At 35.1% G+C, this 19,283-nt stretch overlaps 1 protein-coding gene across 1 annotated transcript in view; it reads right to left on the bottom strand.

Annotated features, from left to right (window-relative positions):
• Positions 1-889: 889 nt before the first annotated feature.
• The window catches only part of LOC145636760 (alcohol-forming fatty acyl-CoA reductase-like), a 44,293-nt gene continuing 25,899 nt past the window's right edge, over positions 890-19,283 (bottom strand). The window contains exons 5-12 of the mRNA XM_081688314.1: positions 6,171-6,271; positions 5,363-5,555; positions 4,346-4,507; positions 4,044-4,125; positions 2,898-2,915; positions 2,511-2,777; positions 1,260-1,390; positions 890-1,040 (exon numbers count right to left, since the gene is read on the bottom strand). Coding sequence (XP_081544440.1) covers positions 890-1,040; positions 1,260-1,390; positions 2,511-2,777; positions 2,898-2,915; positions 4,044-4,125; positions 4,346-4,507; positions 5,363-5,555; positions 6,171-6,271 — 1,105 coding nt within the window. The remainder of the gene's footprint in view (positions 1,041-1,259; positions 1,391-2,510; positions 2,778-2,897; positions 2,916-4,043; positions 4,126-4,345; positions 4,508-5,362; positions 5,556-6,170; positions 6,272-19,283) is intronic.

Here is a 19,283-nt window from a genome sequence, read left to right as displayed (position 1 = left end):
AAAAAAAATAATTAAAAAACCTAAAACAGTGACAGCTAGTGTACCCTGTTTTAGGGTCTGTTCACATTTACTTAATTTCAGTTCAGTTCAGCTCCAATTAGTTCAGTTAAGTTCAGCTCCAATCAGTTAAGTTCAGCTCTTAATTTCCCTCTCTCATAAAATATTCATTTCAACTTAGTTCAGTTCAGTTCAGTTCAATTTAGCCCCAATCAGTTCATTTTAGCTCAGTTCAGTAAATGTAATAAAGTATATATAGATACCCCGTAAAATTTAATTTGTATATATAGATACCCCGTAAAATTTAATTTGTTATATGGGACTTAATCTAGTTCATTTATAGAATTAGGATTGAACTTTTGGTGGTATATATATATATATATATATATATATATATATATATATATATATATATATATATATATATATATATATATATATATATCTAATTTATGAAATAAAGCACCATACTTGTTGTTGTTGTTAGTTTAAAAATTAGATATACTCCAATTAAAATATATATATATAAAAATATTCTCCTTTATTGAAATCTTACCATTTCTACAATAAAAATAATAGTTAATCAAATATATATCTAGCACTTTAGAAATTATTCCATATCAAATTAATAATGATGTAGCTAGTTTATTCAATAACACATGTTATTTATGATTAAAATATAGATATACTCTAATTATAAGAAAATATATATAGATATATTCCTTTTTTAAAATCTTATGGCATTTACAATAATAGAAATAATTATTAATCAAATATATATCTAGCACATTAGAAATTAATAATTATGTAACGAGTTTGTTCAAATCGAACGAGAACATACAAGAAGAGTGGCTAGAGGGCCTTGCAAATGTAACACAAACACCCTGTACTATTAGAATAAGCTCTTAACAATTGATGGAAGGTGGATATTGAAGAAATAATCTTTCCAATTAACGCTCCAGGGATCAAAGTTGAAAGCATCTTCATCTAAACCATTTTCACGGGCAGAAATTCGCAACTTTTCTGTATTTATATCTGCAAAACTGCAAACCATAAAACTCTCATTTAGTTGTTTAGGACATTTATAATCATTTTTCTTAAAAAAAAAACAAGAAAGGATATCTAATAGAACAAAGGAAAACATTTTCCTCTAGTTTTTAAAATCTTGGTCTATTTTTTTCCCTTACTCTTTATGTGGTTAAAAATTACTCCATACGTTGATACGTAACAGATAATATATCCAGAGGAATTGTTGAACTTACATGCCCTTGAAGAATACGTAAGGTTTGTATAATTCCACGAGCCTTGTGATAATTTTCAGTTTTTTCTCGAAGTTAAGCAAATTACATTGGAAGGTACTACCACCCATTTGACGCCAAGGAAAAACTAAAGCCTATAAAAACATATCAAACACTTTGTTAAACGTAAAATAAGAGCAGCATATACAAAGCAAGAGAAGTTAAATAAAGGCAAAATTGGTATAAACCACCTTTTTTGTCCAACTTAAAAAAAAAAAAAAAAAAAAAAAAAAAAAAAAAAAAACTTTTTATGTTTTTTTTTTAATTTTTTTATTTACTAAACCACCTTTTTAAGTATCTAAATTCTTGATTGCACCACCCCTATTTCAAATTTTGATGAAAAATTTAACTGATATGTCAAAGGGGTCCACAACTTGTGCCTTTCACACCTAAATCATGTACTTTTTCACCCCAAAAACATTTGACTCTTCCCTCTATATAAATGCATGACTAAATTGAGTAAAGTTCTAAAAAACCAAACCTAATTTTGCTACAAAAATTAAGGGTCTGTTCATATTTACTTATTTGCATTTCAGTTCAATTCTGTTCAGCTCCAATCAGTTCATTTCAGTTCAGTTCAGTTTACTTCAGCTCTTAATTTCCCTCTCTCATAAAATATTCATTTCATCTTAGTTCAGTTCAGTTCAGCTCCAATCAGTTCAGTTCAGTTCAGTTCAGTTAAGCTCCAATCAGTTCAGTTCAGTTTAGTTCAGCTCAGTTTATTAAATATGAACAGGCCCTAAATTGTAGTATTTGCTTATTCTCAAACCCTAAATTGAGGTAATAGAAGTGATGGTTGAGATGCAAGGGAAGGTTTGCTATGGTTGATGATTTGGAAGTGGATGGTTGAGATGCAATCTGTTAGATTTGAAATAGGGGTGGTGCAATAAAAAATTTAGGCTAAAAAAAAAAAACCAAAAAAAAAAAAGGTACTTAAAAGATGGTTTACTAAATAAAAAAACATAAAAGGTGGTTTTTTCAAAAAAGTTGGACAAATTTAGGAAATACTATATCAATGCTTATCTACAACTTTTAGCATTATCAACTATGGAGTATATTGTGTTATACCACCTCCGCTAATTAATAGTTACAACAAAGAAATTTTTTATAACTCACAAATAATACCTTTTATTGCAATTACGTACAAATTAACGGAGGTAGTATAATACAGAGTATGTAATTAACCTTCGAATAAATCAGAAATAAATAACTAACCATTTGTACAAAAAGGTGCAATATCCAGAAAATGATTTCAAATATCATCACGTTGCTCAGTACCAAACTTCTTCTAATGTTGACAAGGTTACCTTCGAGGTTAGTCCATGGATTTTTAGTGAAGTAATGAAAATGAATATCATGTACTTCATTAAAAGATATTGGATTCCTGCATGAGCTTCCGACTTGATATACAATCAATTTTGATTGATTTATGTGAGTCTTCATTGCCACAATAATCGAGTTTACAGAGAGAGTGAAGGATAGCTCAAGTGGTTAGAGCTCCCTTCCCGATTTCAGGAGATCTGGGATCGATTCTCACCCCTGCCCTTGTGGCTCTCTAAACAACAAAAAAAAAAAAAAAAAAAAAAAAAAAATCGAGTTTACAAACATATCCGCCGGTATCTGCATATATAATCAGGCCAGAGTAAATTATGCTATGTGAAACATAGCAATTGAAGTGACCTTTTGTAGACCACATATTGCAGGATGACTTGGTAAATTTGGTTCAAAAGTATTACTGATTTACTTACTTTATCCAAAATAATTGACATGTTTGATATGATCCTAGATTTTATTTATTTTATTTTATGGGATTTTGTTTTATATATTAAAAACAAATTTTACCATAAAATATTAGATATGTATTAATAAAACTTTTCATAATATCATATTTTTTTTGTTTAAATTTTTACTCATATATTCAAAATGTTAAATATGATGTTCTAAACTTTTCCTCATGTGTTCCAAATTAAATCAAATGCTCTACAGAAAACATTAGGAAACCTTCCTCACGAGGAGAATTTCTAATGCATAAGTTTTTTAGTTATATCTTCTAGATTTGAAAGCATATGTTCCAATCTTTACTTGTATGTTTTTTATTTTTTACTCACGTATTTTGTGAAAAACTACCTTAAAAAGTTTGTTTGTTTTTTTTTTTTTTCAAAAAACTACCTAATAAAAAAATGTTGTAAGAAACTACCTTATAAAAAGAGTAAATGTTCTAATAAGATACTACCCTTGGTCAAAAAGTCATCGTTGACTTTTATATTCCGCCGTTGACCATGTCATGTGCCAATTAAGAAAGAAGGGAAAGGGTGAATAATAAGTCACGTGATGTGGTCAACGCCGGAAAATGAAAATCCGGTGACTTTCCGACTAATGGTAATCTCTTACAACATTTACCCTTTTATAAGGTAGTTTCTTACAATATTTTTTGATTTGGTAGTTTCTCAACTACCTAGTTTCTTACAATATTTTTTTGATTTGGTAGTTTTTTACAAAATGTCTTTTTCTATATTATGTACTAGGTGTTCTAAATTTTTTATTCACATGTTAAAAATTTTAAATCAGATATTCTAAATTTTACTCATATGTTTTATTTTTAATAAAAAAATTTATACTCACATGTTCTAATTTTTAAATCTGATGTTCTAAATTATTATTATTACTCACACAATTATTCTAAATTATTACTCAAATGTTCTAAATTTTAATTTGAATCACATATTTGGAGAATATTAGAAGACTAACCAAGTCCATGATTGAGCTTCCATTTCCGGAGAACAAACCAAAATATCCTTTTCCATACATTACGGCAATACTATCAATAGTCCTGTCAGGCCATTATATGAATTAATTAGCTGGAATGGTAAGTTCATCTATCTCCAACATCAATCGATCAAAATTAAAATTTAATACTTTCTCCGTTTCTTAATTATTGAACGTGCATGTATTGCTTTTAATATTATATATTCGCACATGCTAATAAAATGTTAGTAAGAAGAAAATTAATACAGGTTGATAAGCACTTGTACCAAAAATCTAATACATACCTACAACCTTCAACCCAGCCGGGAAACGGTTCTTTCAATGTACTACACACAATGGTAGGCCTCATGATTAGCACAGGTAAATTGCCTCTATGCTTTCCGACAAGCATCTCTCCCATTGCTTTAGTAAATACGTAAGCATTTGGCCACCCATACATCTTTGCCCTATTAATTATGTACTAGTGCTTCAACATTAGGCTAAAGTAAATATAATAATCAATAAAAAAATTCAGTAAAAATAAAATTCAGTAAATATTATTTCATTTCAATAAAAAAAATTAATATCAATTAAGTAAAAATAACTTCTGTTCATTTAAAATCAGTAATTTTAAAAAATAATATAATAGAAAATCAGTAAATAATTTTATTTCAGAAAAATATAATTTCAGTTCTGTAAAATCAATTTCATATTAGTCAAAATAATTTAATTTCAATAAAAGTAAATTCTATTTAGTAAAAATAAATTTCAGTTTAACATAAATAGGGAGAAATGAATATGGCCTAAAGTTTCATTTTTGAGTTCTTAATCAACCAAATGTATGGATTACGTATCTCAATTAGTAAACCAAATACTATATATGGAAACTTGGGTAGGTATTAGTAAATTAAAGTACATAAACAAAAAAAGGGTAATTTGGTTTTTTATACGAAAATCCAAAGGAAATAATTAATAATAAACGAATATTTAAAATAAAAAATTATTTATTTAGCTATATTTGATGTTGTTTTCTTCACGTAAAATAATAATTAGTAAAAATAAATTTTGTTTAGTAAAAATAAGTCCATTTTAACAAAATTAATTTCAGTTCAGTAAAACTATTTTTTAATCAGTAAAAATCAATAATTTTAAAAAACAAATTTGATGAATATCATTGAATAATTTATGTTTAATATTTCAATTCTTCAAAATAAAGCAAAGAGAATATGATCATACATCTAAATTTTAAATACAAGTAAAAAATTTGACATATACTTTGTATGTTTTAACAAATTAAATTTATAAATTTAAATAGTTCATACCTTTGACTACCCAAATCTTTCATAGTTTGTCTGATAACCTTTTCAGGAACATTATTGGCTTTAAGATTGCTTAAAGTTTTCGCAACAATCTTCTTCTCATTATCAATGTCCAAACCAACCACACCATTCAAAGCTTCACCCATGACATGTGCTTTTTCCAATATTATACCTGTTTTCTCTCCACATACATATGCTGAGATATAAAATTATTTAGTTTATTTTCATAATCATTACTTGTTGAACATTATTTATTATATACTTCCTCGGAATCTTTTTAGTTGACTCATTTCTTTAGTCACGTTTGTCAATACACTTATTCAATCATTAATATCATTAATTATCGATAAGCAAAAATTATGAAAAGTTGATATTTTGAAAGTATATAACACGACGAATCTAACAAGATCCTACATGACTATATTTTTTATTACGTATAAAGCACAAAATACGGTCAAAGAGAGGTGCATGAATAGTGTTAAAGTCAAAACGTGTCAACTAAAAAAAACGGAGAAAGTATATAATAAACGAACCCCAAAACTCCAACCATCAAGCCATACTTTTAAATTGGTTATATTTAACATGGTATCAAAGCAAGAGTAGTATAGATTTCACAAGTTTAAATCTCATTCACCTTCCAAGCATGAAAAAATACTTACTACATGCATACATTAAACTCAAAGGGATTCTCGTATGAAGAGCATGGTCAAATTACTCCAATATAAATAAATTCAAGAGTATTAGATTGGACTTTTGATTGAGTTAGCTGGTCTTTTACATATATTTTAAAAATAGAAGTTTAATTTCTTACCTGTTGATACATGGATAAACAGCTTTATTTTAGCACATGCTTTTGCAAAGTTGAGAACATGCTTAGGACCAAGTGTATTCACGCCCAATGCAACGTCGTACCTACACTCATCAATCAATAGTATTATTAAAAGAGGAAGTATAAATGGAGGGCTGTGAAATGTCTGAGTTAAGCATAAAGGAAGGACTTAACATTTGACATTTTTCACCTTTAAGGACCTGACACTTATTTTTTCACCTTTAAGGACCTGTGGTTAGTTTTCCGGCAAGTTAACCCACCTGGGCTCCGGCCAAAAAGTTAAGTCCTTCTAATACAAAAGTTAAGTCCTCAAAGCATTTAATACATTTCAAACATTCCAACTGCCAAAATATCAAAATATTCGAACTTTTAAAAAAAAAAAAAAAATTCGAAGTATTTACTAAATATTCCAACTGTCAAAATAAAAGGTTTGCTGAGAATTCCAAAAATAGTCGTTACACAAACTTAACAGTATAAAAGATAGCTCCTTCTTCCATCATGTGTAGTAACCTGAAAAAAAAAAAAAAAAAAAAAAAAAAAAACAAAAATCACAATGAGTTAGATGTTGTTTATAACGACAATTGAAGTGAATGAATTGAATGAAACATACCTCATTAATCTATTGTTAAATCTATCAGATTTGACTGAGGAGTTGATAGTGCTTGATTTTGGTTGATGTACTATAATTTTGAAATAATATATAATGTTAGTATGTATAAACAAGTGCACATGAGCAATTTTGTTAAATAAAAATATGAGTAAGTGTATACTTACCACTGCCTGCCTGGTGTAACCATTAGGATACGTGTAAACTCCCACACCTCTGTTGTGTATAGGGAGATTTACTTGACTATTGCTGCCTGATACAATGTTTCCCTTCCCTTTCCCCTTTCCTTTAGTTGCTGGTGTCTGCTTCAACTTCTTTGGGGCCTGATGTTGCCCTGATTCAGTAGAGTCACCCACCTGTGATGATTTAGCTGGCTTTGATGACTGAGGCACAGGATTATCTATCAATGGCAATGGACATTTTCTTTTGTTATGCCCAGCTTCTCCACAGTTAGTGCATTTGTGTAACTCTCCCTTCTCTGACCGCTTACAGCCTTCTACCTCACCCAAAGATGGATTTCTCTTTATAGTTGGCCTGTTTTGGAGTTTCTTGACCATCGGGGCTTGTATTGGAGCATAAGGGGACTCAGGCCACTCTTGGGGTCCATTTAAAGGCTCAAGTGGGAACTCATAAGCCTTTAAGTATTTCTCCTTAGTGAACCAAGTTGATACATAATGTTCCGGGTGCTCAACGCCTTTCCAAATTGCTGCAACAGCATGATTACATGGCACTCCACTAAGCTTCCATGCATTGCAACTACAAGTTTTGTCTAGTAGGCTCACAACATATCTAGTTTGTGTTGCCCCTTCCCTAACCCCATATGTGAAATGGCCATCCCAAAATGCAACCCAACCTCGTGTATCTATCTTTGACTTATCTAATTTCTTTTTTATTCTAGGACAGATTTGAATGTCCTTGTTACCAATGAAGTCCCTTTTCTTGTGAAGCCTCTCCATTAGGCTTTCTCTAATATCTTCCAGCATGGTTATGATGGGCTTGTGTCTGCTAGAAAGTATGTAAGCATTGAAAACTTCATTCATGTTATTATCAATGCTCTCACACTGTGATGTTGACACTAGTAGAAAAAAAGCATTAGGCACCCCCCATATGGCACCGGTTCAGGCTAAACCGGTGCCCAAAACCGGTTTGGAAATGGGCGGGATTTTACCAAAAGAGAAAAGGCACCGGTTTGGCCTGAACCGGTGCCAAAAATTAAAAAGGCACCGGTTTGAACCGGTGTTATTTGAACCGGTGCCAAATTCAAAATAAAAAAAACCCGCGGCTTTCGTCCTTTCTTCTTCCTCTCTTTCTCTTTCATTCCCGTCATTCGTTCTATCCCTTAGCTTCACCAGAGCGAACTGAAGTGCGTGCCTCCCCCTTTTCCCTCCACCACAGCCGCCACCTTCACCGGCCACCAGAGGTGTCGAAAACCACCGCCCCTCTCTGTCATTCCTCCCCTGCCCTTCTGTTTTCCCTTTCTTTCTCTTTCAATCCCTTAATTGCATTGTTCGAAACTCAACACCCATTGCTGCTTGTTCCACCACCGCGCACCGCCTCCACCACTCCACCGCAGCGCTGCCTCCACCATTGCGCACCACCGTTGCTTCCTCCACTACTAGGGTCGTCCTCCTAGCTGCTGCGTGCCCTCCTTGTCTCCTCCTAGCTGCTGCCCTCCTTCTCTCCTTTTATTCAAGGTTTCTTTTTAATTTTTTTTTTTTACATTATTTTCCAATTATATAATTATATATATATTAATTTGTTTTGCATTTTGAACCATTGTTAGTAAATTAAAATTTAGGTTTGAATATAATTTTTCTCAATTTTAGGTTTGAATATAATTGGGAAATTGTGAAAATATTAGAGATTAGTTACTTTGTTACTCAATTAGTTGGATTTTATTATGTTTTAATGGTTAATTTAATGTGTTTTGGTGGATAATTTTGAAATAATTATAGAATATATATTAACCTTGGTACTTAAATAGGTGAAATTTGGTATTTTACTTTTAATGGTTAATTTGAAGTTGTTTTGATGGATTATTTTGAATAAGTTAGTTAGAGATTATTTAACTTTGTTATTAAATTAGTTGAATTTTGGAATGTTTAAACGGTTAACATTAAGTTATTTTGATGGGTATATTTGAATTAATTTGAGATTAGTAACCTTGCTTGTTACTAAAGTAGATGAATTTTGGAATGGGTGAATGGTTACTTTTAAGTTGTTTTGATGGGTAATTTTGAAAAAATTAGAGATTAGTAACCTTGTTAGTTTAGCAATTGTTAGTTCAATGAATGATGTGTTTTAGCTTATAAATAAATGAGTGAATTGACATGTTAGTTTAGCAATTGTTAGTTCAATGAATGATGTGTTTTTTTTAACAGATTTGTGAATTGAAGCAAGAGTTTAATTAGCTTGAGGACTACATATTGAGCTCAAGTGGGTAGTTGCTATATTGGTATGACTACTAAACTTTACTTAGATATATTTCTTTCTATTCATCCATTTAATAAAAGTTTATTCATGAAATTGCAACTTGTGTATTGTTTAATTGCAAATAAATACAACAATATATAGAATACTTGAATTGCATCATCATATGCCTAGATACCCGTTCAAGGCTTTCTCATTAGGAGAAAGTCTTGAATAGTCCCCGGTTGGGACTGTTCTTGAATGTGTACTCTCACTTAGGTGGTGAATGTATGTTTTCTTTTCGATTTTAAGGAACATCTCGGCTTACCATTTCCTCACTATGTTCTCCGGGTACATATGTGGGTAATTAATTATCTACATCGTGTACTTGGAGAACTAGGGGGAAATGCTGCCGGATTTTCCTTAAAATTGGAAAGTTGACATACATTCACTAGTGAGAGTAGACATTCAAGGATGGGTTAGGTTGGAGTGATAAGGACCCTTTGGAAACATGCATTTTTTCACTATATGAATGGTATATTCACGTTTTGTACTTGAATTTGATTTACATAAAATATGTAGCACTTACACATTATAATTATATGGTGCTATATATATATGTTTAGAGACAATTTACTAAATGGAGAAGGATTGTGGTTGGATGTATGGTAGACGCGATACATTGGAATTTTGGAATGGGGTTCAAGAGTTTTGCGAGAGGGCTTTAGCTTATCAACGCACACTGGGAGGCAAAGGCCTTTATTGTCCTTGTGTTGATTGTAATTGTGTGAATGTGGTCGATAGTGTTGAAATCATTACAGATCATGTATTATGTCGTGGGTTTAGGCAATTTTACCATGTGTGGATTTGGCACGGAGAAAGTGGAGAGTACAATGGGGATCTTGATCGGAATGATGTGCGTGTTAGAAGCACTGAGATTCATGTGGACGAGGAATACGAGAATGATGAGTATATTGTTGATAATGGTGAGGATGGAGCCGATGAAGATCAGGCGGATGAGGTCGAGGATGAACAAGTGGATGAGATGTTGCAAGGTGTTGAAGGTGAAGTGTTTGAATTATTATCGGAGGCTTCCAAAAAGCCTTTGTATCCCGGGTGCAAAAAATACTCCAAACTATCGGCCGTGCTAACACTTTTCAACATTAAGTCGAAGCATGGGTGGACGGACATCAGTTTTACTTCTTTGTTGACCGCATTAAGTGATATGTTGCCTGATGGGAATGAAATTCCTAAGTCTTATTATTACGCAAAGAAGCTCATGTGTCCCTTTGGTTTGGAGTAGAAGAAGATACATGCATGTCCTAATGACTGTATTTTGTATCGAAATGAGTATGAAAAACTGCAGGAGTGTCCACGATGCAAGCGGTCGCGGTACAAGCGCATGAGTTGCAATCCTGGCACGGAGGGACCTCCTGCTAAGGTGTTGTGGTATCTTCCCATTATTCCAAGGTTTAAGCGTCTGTTCTCAATACCAAAAGACGCTAAAAACTTGAGGTGGCATGCAGAGGGAAGAAAGAAAAACAGAATGCTGAAGCATCCAGCTGACTCTCCACAGTGGAAGAACATTGATTTGAAGTTTGAGGAATTTGGTTATGAAGTCAGAAATTTAAGGCTTGGGTTGTGCACGGACGGGATGAATCCATTTGGCACTCTTAGTACCCAACACAGCACATGGCCGGTACTTTTAGTGATTTATAATTTGCCTCCTTGGCTGTGCATGAAACGTAAGTATGTAATGCTTTCACTGCTAATAACTGGTCCTAAGCAACCTGGAAACGACATAGATGTTTACCTTGCGCCGCTTATTGACGACTTGAGAAAGATGTGGGACGAAGGGGTTTCCGTTTTTGATGCTCATCAGAACGAGATGTTCACATTGCGTGCAACCCTTATGTGGACCATGAATGACTTCCCTGCATATGGCAACTTGTGTGGGTACAAGGTCAAAGGGAAAAAAGCATGCCCCATATGTATTGATGACACATCAAGCGTATACCTGACTCATTCTCACAAAGATGTGTACCTACGGACTCGAAGGTTCCTTAGGCGTGATCACCCGTACCGTAGGCAGAAAAAGGTTTTCGATGGAACCGTGGAAGAGGATACTGCGCCTAGACCATTGACTGGTGCTGAGATTAGTGCTCGGGTGAAAGGGATACAAACGGTGTTTGGAAAATCAGAAAAAACTATGGTCTCAGCTGCTCTGTTTAAGAAAGAATCAATCTTTTGGAAGCTGTCGTACTGGAGAGAACATGACGTTAGGCATTGTCTTGATGTGATGCATATAGAGAAGAATGTGTGTGATGCTCTTTTTGGGACGCTTATGAATATCCCAGGCAAAACAAAGGACGGAAAGGGTGCACGGTTAGATTTGCAAGAGATGGGGATTCGTCCAGAATTGTGGCCTCAAGAAAAGGTCAGAAAGGGAAAGGAGCCGAGAATAGAAGATGAAAGTGTTTCGAAAAAAGGGAAGGAGAAGAGAAAGGGAAAGGGAAAGGCCAAAGATGCGTCAAAGAAGAAAGTTAAGGGTAAAGGGAAGGATGAAAAGAATTATTTACCCCCGGCTTGCTATACATTGTCAAGGGTAGAGAAACGTATGTTTTGTGCATGTTTGTACGGCATTAAGGTTCCATCAGGGTACTCATCTAACATGAAAAGATTTGTAACCTTAAATGGAGAATTGAAGCTGACAAGTATGAAATCCCATGATTGTCACATTATGATGCAAGTATTCCTACCGATTGCAATCCGTGGTATTCTACCAAAACACGTGAGGGAAGCGATTACAAGCCTTTGTTCGTTTTTCAATACAATTTGTAGCAAAGTTCTTGATCCTTGTACACTAGATGCTTTGCAAGCTGATGTGGTTGTGACTTTGTGCAAATTTGAGATGTATTTCCCACCCTCATTTTTTGACATAATGGTTCATCTGGTTCTTCATTTGGTGCGTGAGATTAAGTTGTGCGGTCCAGTGTTCATGAGGTGGTGCTACCCTTTTGAAAGACACATGGGTACATTACAAGATAAAGTACGGAATCGAGCTCAACCTGAAGGAAGTATAATGCAAGGGACAGTGGGTGAGGAAATAGGTAACTTTGTGGCGGACTACATAGCCCTTGCTCAACCTATTGGTCTTTCTACTTCTCGACATGAAGGTAGACTTGATGGTCATGGCACAATTGGGTCGAAACGAATGTCACCAGACCGAGATCAGTTCTTACAAGCACACCTTTATGTGTTGCACCATGTTTCAGATGTGCACCCATATTTAGACGAGCACATGGCTTGTTTGCGTGCCGAATTTCCATCCAAAGGTGAAAGGGCACTTATGCAGTTGCATAATAAGAAATTTGTTGATTGGTTTCGTGAACGAGTAATGAGTGGATTGAATGATACTAATGTGACCGATACAATACGGTGGCTTGCGTACGGTCCTAGGGATGATGTCCGTTCATTTGAGGGATATGACATCAATGGGTACACTTTTTGGACCGAGGCTCGTGATTTGAAATCTTCCTCCACCCAAAACAGTGGTGTAACTCTTGTGGCATCGTCAAGGGAGTTTGCAAGTTCTAAGGATAAATCACCTGTCGATGCAGAGTTATCATACTATGGTCGAATTCAAGAAATATGGGAGCTTGATTATTGTGACTTCACGGTTGCTCTTTTCAAGTGTAAGTGGGTTGATAATATCAGGCGAAACGTCAAACATGAGGACTTTACTCTTGTAGATCTTGGCCACTTGAATGATAGTGCGGAACCATTTATCCTTGCATCTCAAGCTAAGCAAGTGTTCTACGTAACTGACCCAATGGATTCAAAATGGTCTATAGTGCTAGCTGGCAAAAGAAGAATCCTAGGCATTGGAGATGTTGAGGATGAGGAAGAATATGATGCGTTTGATGATTCAGCACCTTTCACTGTTCCTAGACCTGGAGTACTAAATGACATAGACAACGAAGCAGGTTATATGCGATCAGACCACAACGAAGGAATTTCAGAATGAGGTAGTTTGATTAAAAGTTAGTAATGGTTTCATTGCAAATATAGTTTAGTTATCATGTATATAGGAGCATAAGTAGGCGAAAATGATATATTTGTAGTTTGAAATTGCCTAAGTGTACTCATTATCATGCATATACAAGGTTATAGGACCATAAGTAGGTGAAACTGGCATAAATAGCTTCTACTTAACCCAACTCCTTTGTTTTGTGTATGAACAAACATTTATTCATTCTAAAAACCTATTTTCCATATGTAGATTGAAATTGGCATTTTGTACTCATTATCATGCATATACAAGGTTATAGGACCATAATAAGTAGGTGAAAATGGCTAAAATAGCTTCTACATAACCATAATAACAATCATGCATATACTTTACTATACACTAATATTGTTTTATGATTGCTTTGACAGGTGCTTATATCTCATGGTGGACGATCATGATCCTCGTTTGGTAGAGGACATTGACGATGATGAGTATGAGGACGAGTACGAGGATGACGACTCCGATGATAGTGATGCTCCTTATGATGTGAATAAGGAGGATGACTTGGGTGAGCCAGAGGATCAGGCTCAAGATGAGTTCGAGCGTAGGCTTGACGATTTTGAAATGTCAGCTGAACGTGCACCGGCCATTGAAAATACAGCACGTGAGATTGTTGGTGAGAACCCGACTCCTGAAAGTCAAGGCCAAGGACAAGATGAAAACAACACAGGTGGTGGAGGGGGGGAAAAGGCACCGACTGAAAGAAAAACAAGGGGTCCGACGAGAAGCTTTAAGAAACCGGACGGTCCCATGGTCTTAGAGTATGACAACAAAGGCCAACCCGGGCCCAAATGGCGTCGACAATATGCTAATCAAGTTGGCTTATGTTCGCGGAAAATCCCCATTACACTTGTAATGCGGCAAGTACCTCCGGGTTTGATTCAAGCATTTTGGGATGATACAAGGGTAAGTGTGTTTTTGGCACATTTAGACAATTTAAGATACCTTAACCTTATGATTGTTTTTAAATAGAAACTAATAATCGGTTTTAATTTGTGCTTGCAGAGGCAGTTTTCTATTCCTAATGATCCCGAGAAGAAAAGGGTGTTTGTCTCTTTATTAGGGGAAAGATTCAGAGGCTTTAAGACCAAGTTGACTAATCGGTGGATCCATAAGAAGAAGAAGGTGCAAACAAAGAAGAAGAATGCCAAAGAGGATAACCGTCTCCCGTGGCAAATATGGCCGACCATGTCAAAAGATGATTGGGAAGAGTTCGTTAGAATGAAGAGTCAAAAGAGAGCCATTGTAAGTTTGTGTAAATCTGATGTCAATTGAATAATAGCTTGACACTTTTTGTATTAATGAGACTAACATTTTTTGTTTTGTAGAAACTTCGAGAGCAAAATCAAGCGAATGCAGAAAAGAAGGAATACGTCCATCGTATGGGTCCTAAGACTTTTGCTGAAAAGAGACCTGAGTGGGCCGCTTCGTGTTTATACCCTAAAGCGCTTCTAATGGCATCGAAGGAACCCTCTAGTTCCACGATCACTACCTTGGTGAGTCGTGCCGGTGATTTCTTTTGTTCTCTCCATTCGTTTGATAAGAAAACCGGAAAATGGTTCATCAAGGGTCCGGAAGCCAAAAAACTGGCGGATAAGCTAGTAAGTTACCTATGAATTGTTGAAATTAAGTCACTTTTGCATCTAATCACTGTACAAACCATTAACTGTTTTACTGACCTCATTTTTCCTTATGCTATAGCTTGAGCACACTCAAGAGATGGTGGAGGGCAAATTTGAACCAAGTGTGGAGAATGACCCTTTCACCATGGCTTTGGGAAGGCCATACCATCCAGGACGAGTAGTAGGTTCGGGAGGGTCATTGCTTGGATGGAATAAGGTGATGGGTCCCGAATACACAAAATCGGGTACATCTCGAGCCAGTGTTAACTCACCGGGGGAGTTGGATGCCAAGGTGGCATCAATTAAGGAACAAGTACGCAACGAGTTAGTTGGTGAATTGAATGCTTGGGCGAAGCTGATGAACTTACCGACTTTGCCGTTTCTCACTCGTACCCCGGTCGACTCATGTTCTGAACCAAAAGGACAAGGAGAAGGTGATAGACATGGAGGAGATGAGATACGTGGTGAAGATGTGCCACCTCAGGTAAAATAAATTGGGTTATTAAAAGTTTTAAAATACCGAGTTAATTGAGATTTTAGGTGCAATGATTGATGTACTGTTGCAGGTTCCTACTCCTACACATGCGGACTCGAGGGAGCTTGAAAATCCAACACCGCATGAATTTCCAGAGTTACAGGTGATTTATAACCCTCTACCTTAATGAATTTTGTTATATCTATGCAGTTGTAAAAGTCCTATTTAACTATCTTCTTTTTATATATATACTTGTGTAGGAAGACACCCGGTGTGCACTTCTAGCCCCGGGGCATGCAAATAGTACCGTGTTGAGTTTGGTGGCGTATGGTAGTGCCCAACCGACGACGGGTGCTACGGCGGGGCCACATCATTACTCGGTTGGGATCGATTCAGTGGTTGCGGGGTTCGAAGACATCCCACTACCCGTACTGATAGAGGAGGTTGAGATAACAACGCTTTGGCAAGCTGTAGGTAGCTTCGTTGATTGGCCACGTGCATGGGTGAAGTTGATTAATAAGAAGGTAAATTAGCTACTCACTTGACTATTTTCTTCATTTCTCAACTTTTAAACTCCTTGCCTGTCGAGGCTGCAGCAGCCCAGGCAGGCTGCTGCCGAGGCTGCAGCAGTCTAGCAGCCACCTGCCGTGGCTGCTACAGCCTTGGCAGCCACCTATCGGGGATGCTGTGGCCTCGGCACGGGCTGCCTTCGCTGTTCTGGAAGCGGGGGCGCCTCCCTCGGGTGTCCCAGTGCGGCTGCCGTTGCATTTTTAAAAAAAAAAAATTTAAGCAATTTTCATCAATTCATCAAAAAGTAGCCATTTTGAGCCGAAATGGCTAGTTACTTGCCTATTTTCTTCATTTCTCAACTTATAAACTCCTTGCATCTCAAAACAACTCATAATCACATATTTATAAGTGTTTGTCATTTGAAATTACATAAAAATCGCCAAGTTCTAAGTTTTTGGGTCCAATTCATCAAAAAAAGCCATTTTGACCCGAAATGGCTACTCACTTGGCTATTTTCTTCATTTCTCAACTTATAAACTCCTTGCATCTCAAAACAACTCATAATCACATATTTATAAGTGTTTGTCATTTGAAATTACATAAAAATCGCCAAGTTCTAAGTTTTTGGGTCCAATTCATCAAAAAAAGCCATTTTGACCCGAAATGGCTACTCACTTGCCTATTTTCTTCATTTCTCAACTTATAAACTCCTTGCATCTCAAAACAACTCATAATCACATATTTATAAGTGTTTGTCATTTGAAATTACATAAAAATTGCCAAGTTCTAAGTTTTTGGGTCCAATTCGTCAAAAATAGCCATTTTGACCCGAAATGGCTACTCACTTGGCTATTTTCTTCATTTCTCAACTTATAAACTCCTTGAATCTCAAAAAACCTCATAATCACATATTTATAAGTGTTTGTCATTTGAAATTACATAAAAATCGCCAAGTTCTAAGTTTTTGGGTCCAATTCATCAAAAAAAGCCATTTTGACCCGAAATGGCTACTCACTTGGCTATTTTCTTTATTTCTCAACTTATAAACTCCTTGCATCTCAAAAAAACTCATAATAACATATTTATAAGTGTTTGTCATTTGCAATTACATAAAAATCGCCAAGTTCTAAGTTTTTGGGTCCAATTCATCAAAAAAAGCCATTTTGACCCGAAATGGCTACTCACTTGGCTATTTTCTTTATTTCTCAACTTATAAACTCCTTGCATATCAAAACAACTCATAATCACATATTTATAAGTGTTTTTCATTTGAAATTACATAAAAATTGCCAAGTTCTAAGTTTTTGGGTCTAATTCATCAAAAAAAGCCATTTTGACCCGAAATGGCTACTCACTTGGCTATTTTCTTTATTTCTCAACTTATAAACTCCTTGCATCTCAAAACACCTCATAATCACATATTTATAAGTGTTTGTCATTTGAAATTACATAAAAATCGCCAAGTTCTAAGTTTTTGGGTCCAATTCATCAAAAAAAGCCATTTTGACCCGAAATGGCTACTCACTTGGCTATTTTCTTTATTTCTCAACTTATAAACTCCTTGCATCTCAAAAAAACTCATAATCACATATTTATAAGTGTTTGTCATTTGAAATTACATAAAAATCGCCAAGTTCTAAGTTTTTGGGTCCAATTCATCAAAAAAAGCCATTTTGACCCGAAATGGCTACTCACTTGGCTATTTTCTTTATTTCTCAACTTATAAAATCCTTGCATATCAAAACAACTCATAATCACATATTTATAAGTGTTTGTCATTTGAAATTACATAAAAATCGCCAAGTTCTAAGTTTTTGTGTCCAATTCATCAAAAAAAGCCATTTTGACCCGAAATGGCTACTCACTTGGCTATTTTCTTTATTTCTCAACTTATAAACTCCTTGCATCTCAAAACACCTCATAATCACATATTTATAAGTGTTTGTCATTTGAAATTACATAAAAATCGCCAAGTTCTAAGTTTTTGGGTCCAATTCATCAAAAAAAGCCATTTTGACCCGAAATGGCTACTCACTTGGCTATTTTCTTTATTTCTCAACTTATAAACTCCTTGCATCTCAAAAAAACTCATAATCACATATTTATAAGTGTTTGTCATTTGAAATTACATAAAAATCGCCAAGTTCTAAGTTTTTGGGTCCAATTCATCAAAAAAAGCCATTTCGACCCGAAATGGCTACTCACTTGGCTATTTTCTTTATTTCTCAACTTATAAACTCCTTGCATCTCAAAACAACTCATAATCACATATTTATAAGTGTTTTTCATTTGAAATTACATAAAAATCTCCAAGTTCTAAGTTTTTGGGTCTAATTCATCAAAAAAAGCCATTTTGACCCGAAATGGCTACTCACTTGGCTATTTTCTTCATTTCTCAACTTATAAACTCCTTGCATCTCAAAACAACTCATAATCACATATTTATAAGTGTTTGTCATTTGAAATTACATAAAAATCGCCAAGTTCTAAGTTTTTGGGTCCAATTCATCAAAAAAAGCCATTTTGACCCGAAATGGCTACTCACTTGGCTATTTTCTTCATTTCTCAACTTATAAACTCCTTGCATCTCAAAACAACTCATAATCACATATTTATAAGTGTTTGTCATTTGAAATTACATAAAAAATCGCCAAGTTCTAAGTTTTTGGGTCCAATTCATCAAAAAAAGCCATTTCGACCCGAAATGGCTACTCACTTGGCTATTATAAGTGATTGTGAGTTGAAACTTATTATTTCTCAAACTATTTCAAATTTACAATGGAAGCAAAACTTCAAAGAGAAAGAGGGTGGAGAAGCCTAAAAGAATTGATCAACCTAAGAAGAAGCTTAGTGAACAACAGTCCAAGAGTGAACAAGCGTCGAAGTTGCACTCTTCGAAAGGTTCACCCATGCCACCTACTCCAATTGTTGAAGACATTGTTCTTCAATCGCTCTCTACTGACATGACCTTTCTTCACAACCGTGCTTGTCATTTGGTCGATCCCATGGAAGTTGCACTTCCTAAGGCAATGTTCCACTATGATGAGGATGCAATTGCATGGATCAGCAAAGAAGATGTGAAGGAATTTCTACGTGGTGCAAAGCTTAACATTTCCCTCATTCAAACATTCATGAGGTACTTCAATGCCCACATAAAGTTCATACTTTTTTCAAGTTATTCAAATTGATGGTGATTATCCTACATCTGATAAATTAATCAATGTTCATGCACGCAGAGCACTACAAGAGCACTTAACTGACACTGATTCTCCTTGTAAAGTTGGGTGGTTATGCCCCGAGCAGTTATCCACTACTAAAATCATAGGCAACCCCCATGACGTGTTGTACTATGTTGAACAGAGTATAGGGGAATCAACGCGTGCGGGAGACAAGTTCATAT

The sequence above is a fragment of the Chenopodium album genome, chromosome 6 (assembly GCF_948465745.1).
Source record: "Chenopodium album chromosome 6, dcCheAlbu1.1, whole genome shotgun sequence".
In the NCBI taxonomy this organism is placed as follows: domain Eukaryota; kingdom Viridiplantae; phylum Streptophyta; class Magnoliopsida; order Caryophyllales; family Amaranthaceae; genus Chenopodium; species Chenopodium album.
Note: the sequence above shows the minus strand (reverse complement) of the source record. Positions and strands in the feature narration are given on the sequence as shown.